We start from the raw sequence: 13,045 nt of genomic DNA, 5'->3' as shown, positions 1-13,045 counted from the left end.
TAAGCCCACTTTTTAGTGCATAGAAATACTTTTTAAATCAACCACTTTACACGTCCGAAAAAAAAAAATCAACCACTTTAAGCCTCGTTTTCTGACCAAAAAGGAAAGAAAAAGATTCGTTAGTCCTTAAAACAAGATTCCTTGAATTTATTGAATCCCTAAATAAAAAATGAAGAATATATGAGTCTACCATAGCGATTAATTAACCCTAAACATAAAACGAAGATAAAAAACATAAGAAAAGAAAAGAATGGTCCTACACTTCAACTCAAATCTATATTTATATTTATCAATATCAATGCTAATACACTATGATATTTCATACTGTTTTCAAATAAATAAACTAATTAATAAATAAAATACCACTATATATCAGATAATCTGATCAGAAAGAGAAGGAAGTCTTCGATAAAAGTTGGCAGAAACCGAAGGCATGTCATCACGAAACCTTGGATGGCGAAAGTAATAGAAACCAGCTCCCAACACAAAACCTTTAAACGGCACCACGTAGAACACCAACGACAACACGAAGCACAAAACGGCAAACATCGCCGTCGCCCTTGGGTCCCGCCAACTGAACAAAGCTTCCAATCGCTCTCCCTGAGCTGCTACGTCACCAAGCAAAGTCTGCGCCCTCCCCGCAAGCGCCCGCACCCTATCGTACCTGATCCGCACCACCTCCGGGGACCTCGTCGTCGGAAACCCGTCAAACTCCTCATCCAGCTCGTCCAAACTCACCATGTCCACACACGAAACCCTCGGATCCATGCTCTGTGGGACCCTCTGCCGGTAACGGAATCTCAACAGAAGAATCAAGAAGCAATACATGAATGCAGTGGGTAGAACAAGAGAAGGGCAGAAGACTATTGCCAAAAGAAGCACGTGCATTAGAATAGTAGTGGGAGGATGCACCCACCTTCGGATCCCGTCAAACCAACGCGCCAGAGACGCGGCGCGTGAGATGCAACTAATCACCCTGAACCAATTCGCCTTGCTTCGTCTCATGCTCCACACATGAGTGTCTGAATCTAACATGAACTGAACCACCTCATGACCCAAGGGCGGTTCAGACCGGGCCAATCGAGCCGTCACGATCCTCATAGCCATGTGACGTAGAATATCTTGTTGGGCTGGGCCGAATGGTTTCACATAATGCATTCTTGGAAGAATTGGGCTTGTGTAGGCCTGCATTAAACTCAACCACGACGAGCATGAAAATCTCACTGCAATTTCTATCTCTCCCATCTTCTTGGCTCCACTTGGCAGCAAAACGGTTAGAGAGTACGAATGAACGTAAACCCGGTTGGTGTCCAACGTGGACAAACGCACGCGAATTTTCCCCAATCTAACATCTTTATTCAGCTTCCCCTCTTCAGAACGCTTGTACCTTCCGTTATCGAACACACCAATTGTGAGGACTGTGCAAGGGTCATAAACATCCCATGTGTATTGTTCATTCCATCGCGGGTTAAACCGGTCAATGATGGTTCGGGTTCGGATCCACTTGGGTCCATATTTGGCCACCGCGAAAGCATCGGTAGTGCCACGTGTTCCGTCCTTGGTCTTCACGGGGAGGAGGTTAGTGGCGCCGCGAATTCCCACCTCAAGCAAACCAATTGGAGCCTTGCATAGTTGTTTGGCCGATGCACGAGCGTCGCTAGTCACGTGAGTTGCTTCGTCGATCACGTGATAGCCTCCTTCCAGGCACACCCGAACGTGAATCCTCCCCGTGTAGGGACGGGACTCGTCATCACTAGATAAATTGAACCATCTTGACTTTGGCTCCGCTCCAACATCTGTCCGCCGTTCGATTGATGACACGTGGATTTTGGCTTGGCCAACGGTTTGGGAGTTTGACACGTCCTCCACCGTTAAAACCAAGAAAGGCTCAAACGGCTCAGCTGCAACAAATACAAGGTCTTCATTCCATGTTGGGTTAGCCGAGCTTGACGCTGCTGAGCCGCCAGCCGATGTTCTTCCAGTCTTGAAAACCTGTGCGCCGAGTTGACCCTTCACTACGTAAAGCTCTGGACTCCTAAGCTTAGGCTCGGATCCCGAACCTAGCTGCAAGTCCTGCGTCTGGATGACCGTTACTCTCAGATACCAAAGCTTTGGGGAAAGATACACTTTAGCTCTAGTCTCCGGTATTAAACCGCCGGAATCAGACTGCCACGCCTCTTGAAACGCTTCGTCAGCCTGCGTCCCAATCCACACGGCCAGCATGACGTCATTTCCTGGCGACGTATCAGATTCCAGAGTGTACCATTGGGGAGCCAAAGGACTGTCCGGCGGCACACGCTTAGGCACTTCTTGCAAATCAAACGACACCGTTCCGAGTGAATTCTCGGTGATCTCTTCACCTTCTTTCTTCTCCTCGCACCACACTGAAACCTCCAACGACGTGGAATTAAGTCCTTCTTTATCAAAAGCAAAAACCTGATCCCAGTCTTTGTCTTCACTTTCGCTCTTCGTCTTCACACTGTGTGTTCCGATCACGAGCTTGGCATAAACCTTTGAACCGCTTTCACTACTGTTTGCTCGCTTTGCCTTCACCATGCGAACGTAGAGGAATGGAATGCGATCCACAAGATCGTAAGTGCTGCGACTACGATCGCTGCTCAAAGACCGTAGTTCATGATCGTTCACGCTCAGATGATTATTCTCAGCTCGCTTTATTATCTCAATATGCTTCTCCTTTTGTGGTTTTGCCAGATTCTGCACTTCTGCCTCCGGTTGTGGTGGTGCCGCCTCTGCCGGAGCCTCCTCCTTTGGCTTTGGATTATCCGGTGGAGCTTTCGCCTTTTCCTGTTCTTCTTCAGGAGGTTTGCTTTGTTCTTCTTCCTTCTTCTCCTCATCCTGCTTATTCTCTTCTGATTTTTCTTCTTTCTTCTCTTCTTCTTTTGTGCTTTCCGCCGCCGGCGGAGGTGCGGTCTCTGCCTTCAGCTCGCCATCGGCATCGGCTGACGGCGGTGGCGGTGGATCATCGTCAACGTAAGACACTTTGAGTCCTAACTCTCCTTTGATCTGAGAGAACACGCTTCTCTTCTCCAACGGATAGTACACAATCTCTTCTGTACCAGACTTCACAAAACTGCTTCCTGAGATTTTCACTTTTCCGAGAAAAGTGCTTCGCTTCCCCAGCTTCTTATCGTTATAGAGATTGACCTCTAACGTCTCTGAAGCCATTGAATCTTTATCATGAACAATAAACTCGAGCTTCTCGTCCCATTGAGGGTTGAGATCTCTGGACTTGGTAGTTGTTCTTCTTCTCTGGCCATCGAAATCCACAACGGCATAAGCACTTGCGGTTCCTTGGCCATCTTTCGGCATCAAATTCTTGGCGCTGCAAACCTCCACGATAAGCTTCCTACCGGAATTTTCCGCCATTGATGAAGAATTTTCAGAGACAGTGAGAGTGAGCGATAATAATTGTGTTGGTTACCGTTAAAAAGTTAGTAGTGATCTTTCGGCGTTTGGTTTAGTGGAGCATCAATGTACTGTTGCATAAGAAGAAGGTCTTGAACGTTTTAAAGCTAAAGCGAGGAGCGTGTACACGTGGATTAGATCTGCCACGTGGCAGAATCTCGAGGTGTGTGATTTTTGGACCAGCAACTGAAAAATGATTTATTTTATACTGAGCACCGTGCCTGGTGCTGAATTGCTGTTGATGCTGGATTTATATGGTATTTTGGTGAAGAATATTATAGAAGTGACTCATTTTTTTTTGCACTCATTAATTTTTCTGTGGTGAAACGTGAACATGATAAATGAACCGGAGGTGAAAATGCATTCTGCATGTGAAACGGAAAAAAATTGAATGCGCAAGCAGTCAAGCACGCACTACTCATGCTTCATGTTTGTCCTGTTGCTTTTTTTTTTAAAGAAACTTTTGTAGTATTCCTTTTGTTGTATCTAGTCAACAATCACTAACTAGTTTAGAAAAAGAAAGTGTCTTTGGGTTCATTGATCTATTCATTCATCATCGCATCTCTTAGTTTTGTTAAATTGGAAAATGGAATAACTCTACATTTCATTTAAATATTTGCTTATATTATTATTTTTCATATGCCGTTTTGGGTAACTTGATTAAATAGTGTGGCCATTTTTATCACATTATAACGTGCTTGATAGGTGTGAGAGTCAGTGCAAATCAAAGTCAAGATGTTGTCGTCAATTAATTATTAATTAACAATGTAGATAAAGATATATACTCATTGGACTGAGTTCCTACTGGATTTATTTTATTGAAACATATCTTTCTTAATTTTTTTTTTTCATTTTCTTTTTCAAGTTTTGCACGTTGCCTTGTGCATAGTTTACTGCAAGATAGAAACCCACTTGCACACTGCAAATATGAACGTTGTTTTTGTTTCTTGTCTTGGTGATTGTCTTTTTTTCGAGGGAAACTTTATAGAGAAAGACGATGCTATGAACTTCAATGTGATGGATCGTTATATGTTAAAATGATACACACACCCACTGACTGCTCATTGTACGACACTGACAAGATGCATGACGTTACTTGTATATTTAATAGCATTGGCTAAAGAAAATTAAATGTGGTTAAAATCTGCGTATTTCAATTCTATTATTTAGGGACATCCTCCACGGAACCAACCATTGGGGACACATTTAAATACGGCTGATTCTAACCGATTTGAATTGATTCTAACCGATTTGAATTGATTTAATAGTTAGCTGATTAGTTTACTTAAATAAATGTCAGATTTAAATCTTTCCTTATATACAAGACAATTTACTGCCCAACAACAAATCCTTAAATAAAACACGACAGATTAATTCTTAACTTAAGTTGGAGGATACCATGAGAAGAAAGATATTGCGGATTCTAAGGCAATTAGATGTTCCACATAGCAAAAATTGAACTCTCTATTTAATTAAGAGAGATTTGTTTAAGGTTTGTAAACTAAATTCATAGAATAATGACTTAGGAATAATTAAGGTGTCATAACACCCACTTTACCGTTGAATTTAATTTTAATCAAATAATAGTGAATGGCAAGCTTACCTCGCCTTAGAGCATCTGCAACGAACACCAGCAGACATCCAACATGATAATATCTCCATAAATACCATAACTACACTCATTCCAGCATCCCTAACCAATAACCATCAACTTCTATGAACTGCCTAAGCACCTGAAACTGTCCATAATTTATCATTCAATGACTAATGATGACTTATTGACTTTAGTATGCAAGACAACGAAGGACCTCTAATTATATTCATAATATACAATGCACCCGTTGCTTGGAGCTCAGTACAACTTCTGGTGAACATTGATTACGATTTCCATGGCATTGCCACACCACTCTGGGTAGTTACTAGTAAGGAATATTCATATTTCATGTTAAGGATGACGGGAGAAAAACAATCCAAGCACAATTTTAAGGAATCAATAACTTTTTGAAAGAATCCGTACAACAAATAATAAACAACTCTATAAGCAGCTAAAATTACAAATGGGGGTAAGGGGAAATTGTCCCCAAAATTGACTCCACTTTTGTGGAGCAATATGAAATATTCTTGGACGCATAACTAGCATCCCAGAAGTTATTATTATAGCTGTGGTAGAAAAAACTAATTGAAGAATTGATAAAAGAAAACAAAATACAAAATGCAAAAAACCTATTACCTATGCGGATCCTGAGCCAGTGGATAATATCTCATTTGTTTCATCATCACCAAACCTATATTGATTGTACACTTCAAGCAATAATTCCCTACAAGGCACAACGGCCCCAATCTTAATGCATGCCAAAAATGCACCAGAAAGTTTTCTGTGCAGACTGTAAGCTTCATCAGGTGGCGGAGTCAGCCTGTGCTTCAGCATTGTCGCACCAAGGTGTGAAATGCTTGAGGTAATGTTGGTTGACTTGAAGTCGAATCCACCGGATCTTGCAAATGGCAAACCCACAATGAAACCAGCTTGAACGTGGGCATCGAGCATCACATCTGATTCCATTCCAGTGATGAACCCGAGTCTCTGGGACATCTCTATGACCCCATCCCTATCAGTATTTGCACATGCTAGAACCTGATCAATCGTGTATCACAAATAAAAATAAGAATAATAAGATTTCCAGGAGTCTCTTAATCAATTGAATAATCAAACTAATTATGACCATTACTGTCTAAAGCCATTTTGATTCTCTTTCTCTATATTTCAAAATTTAGATCAATCCTTTCATAACTGCAAACAAATTGTTACTGATTTTCAGTTAAATGATGCAGCTTACCAGGTAAAAAAAGGACAAAAAGGATATTTCCAGTAATGCCAAATTTCATTTCAACATAGGTAAAAAATTCAACAATTACTACCACCAAACTTTTTCCTAATTATGTGGGGTCAGCTATAAAAACCCACATCAACCACATGGATACATGATAGGACAACCAAACAATTAAGAGGGCCAAAAAGAGCAGTTATGAACCAACATCCGCTTGTAATTGCATACCAGATGTTACAGTAAAGTGAAGAAAAGAATGTGGAAATTGAAAACGAAGTAACATAAAATGGAACAGAGAAAATATTAACACAAACAACATTAGCACAAATTATGATCTTAAACAATTAAACCTCATGTTAGTTATTGAAGAGAATGATAATGGAGAAGAGGAGACCTAACCATTTGTAAATAATCATCAACAAATCTTTTGGGGTAATCCCGTGCCGCTCCAAAATCAATGAGATTTATTGTTTTCTTCGCTTCATCATATAAAAAGTTACCCCAATTAGGATCAGTCTGCATCAAAGAAACCACCTCCAACATTAAATGAGACCAGAAATACATGCTTACAGCCATAAAACAAACCCAAAACTCATCATTCAAGATAAGAGCAGACCTAGTTCATTCGTTACAGATGACACACAATAGACAGTGTCAACTGTCAACAATGGCATATAATAACTTCAAACATACGGGAAAAATAACAAATAACATGCCTGCATAAATCGAAATACAAATAACTCCATCAATGTGAGCTCCAATAACATTTTCCCAATATAATTACGAGTTTCCTGGTCCAGCAAGGCTACTTTGTCAATTGTAATTCCTGTAACAAGAGAAAACAACTTCCATGTTAAAAACAAGTTGAAACTGAATAAAACTTGAAACAACATTTCTATTTATTCAATCAAAATAAGGTAATAAAATTAGTCATTTAATTGACTGAACGGTTTTCAGAGTTCGCTGCAACTGTTAAGCAAGGTGCAGTAAAAGAATGTCCTGCAGGAGGAACAGGTAAAACTTGTAATTACCATGAACAAGTTCTGTAGTTAATACTTTTTTGCTTGAAAGATCATTAAAAACTATTGGAACATAAAACCCTTCTGTGCCAGAAAGCAGATCTCGGAATCGCTTCTGACTTGCTGCCTCCAAGTTGTAATCACACTCACGTGATAATTCTTCTTTGGCCACCTAGGGAGAGGGAAAAAATACAAAAAAGATAAACAACATAAGAATCCAAATTGATAGATAAGGGACTCCAATGTCGTTTTAGACCAGAGCACATGGCTTAGACAGGACAAGGTGATGGGGGAAGAAAATAGAAAGAGGTAGTAATGAAAGTTGAAAGAGCTGCACATAAATACAGAACAAATTACCATGAAATGAATCTGGCATTATACCTAACATTTGCAGGTATTTTTTTTTTTTTTTAAAAGGAGAAGAAAAGAAAAGAAAAAAGGCCAGCAAGCAAGGGGTAGAGGGACTATGTAATCCATGCCCCAAACAAACGAGAAATTGAATTCAGGGTGTTTAAATTAGATGATTAACACAACTAAAGAGCATACAAGGATTCTATCAAAACAATACAAACCTTTATAGCCCTGTCAAGATAAAGTCCTTCAGGAATCAGATTTGTGTAATTCAAAAGAAGTTTCACATTCTCAATGTCGCTCTCAATGCTATTTGCAACACCAGGGTACTGTATTTTCATTGCAACTTGCATGCCATCCTTCATGACAGCTTTGTGCACCTAAATATTTTAGGAAGAACCTTGTTAGAAAATATTAAGTGTGACAACTAAAGTTGCATGATATTGTTGTTAGGACAATGCAAATTTTCTTGAGTGTAATATAACTGGAAACTTCAACTGCGGTTAGTGTAACCCTTTGCAAATTGAGAGTTTTGTATGTAATATTGCATAATCTCAGAGGAGGATAGTGTAATTGACCCCAGATTTAAATCAATACGCAATTAAACAAATAAACAAGCACCCATACCTGGCCAATACTTGCAGCAGCTATAGGTTCATAATCAAAACTAATCAGCTTTGATGACCAGTCAGGACCTAACTCAGCATTTAAAACTTCATTAAGCTGGCTCTTTGGCATCACATCTGCACCTTGGCGTACAATTTCTAATGCAGCCAGTATCTACAAATAGAACATAGAGAGTTTGCTTCTTAAGGCACATACATGGAGCCTATGACACTAGTCAGAAAATAAACATCTGATTGAGCACAATATGATATTAATTTTGCTAATCAGCATTTATAAAAATACAAGAGATAGTGGTAGCAAATATGATGAACTATAACCACCATTTTACACAAACTTCATAAACAAAATAATGCATATTCACAAGCTAATTACTGAAAATGCAAAAGATGAGAAACAATCATGAAACAGGAGCTAAAGCCACTAGACCATTTGAATGAAGAACTCGTGTTAACTGCTGATGATATTCAGCTCAGGTCGATCGACATCAAATAAAATCACACTACATTGAAACAGAAGACATGAAGCGGATTTGGAAGCACAATCCAGTGCTGATGAAAATGATTTTAGCCTTTTAGGACCCATTTGGATAGCACCAGTCGTAAGTTTATTTTAACATTTTGGAATTCAAATCATAGGTTTAACTTTTGGACCTGTTTAGGTATATAATATATTTAAGTACATCATAACTTATTCATACATTACTTTTCAAAAGTTCCATTTGCATAATCGCTTCAATACTATATCTTCTTAAATAGCATACAAACATAAAAGTGTGCATAATAGAAGAATCAAATACCGGAGCTGGAACAAGAGATTCATCTTGAATGCTCAACATCTGCCCAATTTTGAGGGCAGCTCCACGCATTCTACAAAGTGCAAGAGCCAACCGCTCTGCGTTCCTCTCAGACAAGAATGGAGAAAGCGGAGATTGGTTGTCTTGAGAACTAGGCATACCAAAGGCAAGCCTCCTGGCAGATTCCTGAAGTGTCCCCCATGCAAGACTAGCTCCTAGCCCAGCAAACCTAAATTCCCATATCAACACATATTACACCACTAGTTCTTAAAGAAGCACTGTCTATTACAAGAACTACATTTAAAGCTAAACTTATCAACTCTGGATTTAGGCAATATTACACACGATACTCCTTTTTGACCCTGTCTACACTGGTGCCAATACAAAGGTCCTCAGTGTCATATACTACTATAGTACAAGGCTACCAAGTCTAATATAAGTATATAACCAAAACCTAATTCTCAGAAGGACTAGCATATGTTTCTATAAACAAAAAAGACTTCACGTCTAATATCATCTAACACAATGTAATGTCTGTGTAATCTAACGAGTAAGATTCTGAGGCCCATGTTAGGAACACAGTAATCTCTAATAAGTACTTAGAATACATGTTGGTTACCAAACTAACCATTAGACCAGGAATCAAATGCATCATCACAGCCAATGAAAATTGAATTGAAAGTATCACAAGTCAAACACAAAAATTGATAATAGGACAGGTATATTACTATTGTCAAACTAACCATTAGACCCAGAAACAAACGCCTCATCAAAGCCAATGAAAATTGCATTAAAAGCATAGCAGATTAACACAAAGTTAATACATTAGAAACAACACTAACCCAAGAGCCCTGGAAAACGGAGTTTCAGGAACCCTCCTCTCCCTCGGTCTTCGCCTCGTCACCGGTGGAGTAATAGGCGCCATTTCTCCACTCCCCTCACCACCCACCTTCCCATTCTCATTCTCTTTCACATTCACATTCACATCCACCTTACCCTCAGAGCTCCGAGCCTCGCTTTCCTCCGCCGCCAAAACACTCCCATCCGGAACGGCAACAACCGGAGACGAAGCCGCCGCAGTCGCCGCCCCTGCCTCGGAATCCTCAACCCTAGGGCGATTTTCTTCAGAAGTCAAAACGACATCATTTTCATCATTTCTTGTGGTCGTTTCTGGGGGCTGTGAAGAGCTGAAATAAACGACGGAATCGGTAGAGGCGCGTTTGGGAGCGTGAGAAGATTGAGGGTTTGAGAATTGGCGAAGCTTGCCGCTGGTTATGCCGGAGAGGTCAGTAGCGGAGAGAACGGCGTTCTTGATTAGGGTTTGGAGGTCGGACTTTGCGGCGGGTTTGATGAATTCGTTGGCGACGAGGGAGAGGCCATTGAGGAGCCGGTTGAGGTCCTTGGGATTGAAGAATGAAGAAGGCATTGATTTTATGGTGGTTATGGGTGTTGAGGATGGTTCTTTGAGTTGAGATTGAGAATGTTGATCATTTTCTTTCTGCTCATTCTATTTCATACTTTCAGTTGATTTCATGTCTCGCACGGAAGCAACCAAACATGGCTTTTGAACGCCGACGTGGGCGCTGTTCCATCCATGGAACTCAAAACCAAAAATTAGAAAACTTTCAGAAACCGAACCATTTAGTGTTCAAACATTTAAATATTCCATGAAAAATTGAACCATCATTAAACCGATAAAATTAAACATTTAAAAGTTTATCAAAAAATAAATTTAAATTAAACTAGATATGATAAAAAAAATACATCTACTTATAAATATATACTTTTTTTTAAAAAAATATTTTTTATATTTTATTATTTTAAATCGATCTGATAAAAATTACACTAGTTCAACCAATTAACTGATTTTGTTGATCAAATTTCCTTATTTTTCGATCGGCTCATTGTCAATCGATTTTTATTTTTTACTTAAATTGAAACCGTCTCCTGGTCGATTTCCGGTTAATCCAATTTTCAAAACCATGAAAAATAGTTAATCTACTTCTACACTATTACAAGGATATACTTTCATTGCAATAAAAATGAGTTGCAATTACAGTTTTGAGATGCACTTGCGGTTTTGACTTTTTAACATCTGGTCATAATGTGATTCTACTATCATGACAATACCGGAGTACTTCCACTTCCACAATGACAAGTACCAAAGTGCAAGGGCTCAATGTGAAATAAAACGGACCAAAAAACAAACACATGACTCGACTAAACAATGACCCAACTAAACACACGACTCAGCAACATAAAAACTCTCGAACAAACCGAATGAAACAAAACAAACCCATGACAACTACATAACAAAAACGAAACAGCTAAAATCCCCTCCATGATCTACACAACTAACAAATATTTACAATAAGAAAATCATAGTGCAGTGGTTAGGCCCTTTTTTCCCTTTTATCCCAAAAGATAAAACTGAAGTACTGAACCGAGTTTTGAGCACAAACAAAAGCATCAAAGTATTATTAAGTCATAACAATACATAATGGGAGAAAAGAATATAGTTTTATAAAAAAGTAAAATAAAAAGAAAAGAAATTCAACTAAGAAGGATATATATATATATATATATATATATATATATATATAGAGACATCATTCCAATTTGGCAAGATCAGTGCCATCCCAATAAAACCATAGCGGTATGCACAGTATGCTACACTAACAAATCAGCTGAGAAAGGAAAAGAACCTTAAGATCCACAATTTCATGTACATTGTTCAAAATACACACCAATTCAAACAATGCAATATACTGAGAAATATTACAATGAAACAGAAATCAGGTCCTGTTCACAGGTTCAAGTGCTTCAACAGTAACCACACTGTTTCCTCTAATTACCTGTATCATCATTTTTAAAAACAAAATATGGGTTAAATTGTACTCAATTTCCTCTAAAAATCTTCATATTGTTTGACAAATTGAATTAATATGGAAAATGGAATGGAATACGGGACTCACCACCATCCCTATTTCATTCTTTTCATTGCCATTGACTTCCACAGTGTTGTCAACAACTAAGTTCATAAACTGGTCAAAACCCCTGAGGGTACCAACAATCATCCTATTTGCATTAAGTTTTACTGCAAGCAGATAATAAAAACTATTCATTTTCAAACATAAACAAAAAGGCCTAAAAACTACAAGGTTCAAAATTCAAATGTCTATCTCATATGATGTATGCAGAGTTATTGATATACAACATTATTAACGGAAAAAGAAATCAAACTTCAGAAAATTAAGGAGAGAATCAAACTTACTCTGAAGCTTCATGTCCATGTACCTGGAGCATCGTAAACAGGGGGAAAAGAAGAAAAAGAAATGTAGGTTAAAATATTTGCTCATTGCAACAGATTCTGAAGAAAGTTCAAGAAATCGAAAGATGAAATGAAGTGAAGATGAATAGTAATGCTTACTTCTTCAAATCCGGTGGCTGCCCTGATCTGCTCATGGTGAATAGTTGAGTAGAGAAGCAACAAAGACGAAGAAAGAACAATAATTTGGGTGCACAAAACCTTCGCTGAACTCTGAAACCCTAACGATGGTTTTGCACTTTCGCGCCTTTGTTTAATTTATAACCATCAAGCCCAATAAAATATATGGAAAATTTTTAACTTTATTTTAATTATTTTAACCGTTGATTTTAATTAATATATATTATATATCTATTTTTATAATTTAGATTAACGGTTAAAATAATTGGAACACCGATATTCTAGATTCACTAGAAATTCTTCCTAAAATATAATCTAAGCCCATAATCAAGGCCCTAAGTTTGAACTCCCTAAATCATGAAATTAGTTCAGAGAAAAAAAACCAGTAAATGAATTTAATTAGTGAAACATTGAGCTGTGTTGTAAAATTTATATGATTTTGTTAGACCAAAGTTTAGACCTATATTGTAACAAAAATAAAAAAATTGAAACTTATAGAAGAGGAAATCTAATCGATAGTAAAAATCTCAAACAATTAAGAGTTTTATAAACCAAC

The 13,045-nt window shown here is 38.4% G+C and overlaps 3 protein-coding genes across 3 annotated transcripts; all 3 read right to left on the bottom strand.

Annotated features, from left to right (window-relative positions):
• Window positions 1-262: 262 nt before the first annotated feature.
• On the bottom strand, window positions 263-4,034 carry LOC112716813 (multiple C2 domain and transmembrane region protein 14). Its single transcript, XM_025768823.3, has one exon. It carries the CDS (start codon window positions 3,385-3,387, stop codon window positions 373-375), a length of 3,015 nt encoding a protein of 1,004 aa, XP_025624608.1. The 5' UTR covers window positions 3,388-4,034; the 3' UTR covers window positions 263-372.
• Window positions 4,035-5,399: 1,365 nt separating this feature from the next.
• Window positions 5,400-10,676, bottom strand: LOC112716812 (protein ABC transporter 1, mitochondrial). The gene is made up of 8 exons (XM_025768822.3): window positions 9,884-10,676; window positions 9,045-9,270; window positions 8,249-8,401; window positions 7,843-8,001; window positions 7,283-7,442; window positions 6,968-7,077; window positions 6,651-6,767; window positions 5,400-6,058 (listed from the first exon to the last, which is right to left on the bottom strand). Exons 1-8 carry the CDS (start codon window positions 10,465-10,467, stop codon window positions 5,657-5,659), a joined length of 1,911 nt encoding a protein of 636 aa, XP_025624607.1. The 5' UTR covers window positions 10,468-10,676; the 3' UTR covers window positions 5,400-5,656.
• Window positions 10,677-11,659: 983 nt separating this feature from the next.
• On the bottom strand, window positions 11,660-12,627 carry LOC112716811 (probable small nuclear ribonucleoprotein G). The gene is made up of 4 exons (XM_025768821.3): window positions 12,472-12,627; window positions 12,316-12,338; window positions 12,017-12,138; window positions 11,660-11,896 (listed from the first exon to the last, which is right to left on the bottom strand). The coding sequence occupies exons 1-4, from the start codon at window positions 12,504-12,506 to the stop codon at window positions 11,837-11,839; spliced, it is 240 nt and encodes a 79-aa protein (XP_025624606.1). The 5' UTR covers window positions 12,507-12,627; the 3' UTR covers window positions 11,660-11,836.
• Between the last annotated feature and the right edge of the window lie 418 nt (window positions 12,628-13,045).

This window comes from Arachis hypogaea, chromosome 10 (genome assembly GCF_003086295.3).
Source record: "Arachis hypogaea cultivar Tifrunner chromosome 10, arahy.Tifrunner.gnm2.J5K5, whole genome shotgun sequence".
NCBI classification, from domain to species: Eukaryota; Viridiplantae; Streptophyta; class Magnoliopsida; order Fabales; family Fabaceae; genus Arachis; species Arachis hypogaea.
The sequence above is the reverse complement of the archived record's forward strand: the minus strand, read 5'-3'. Positions and strand labels throughout refer to the sequence as shown.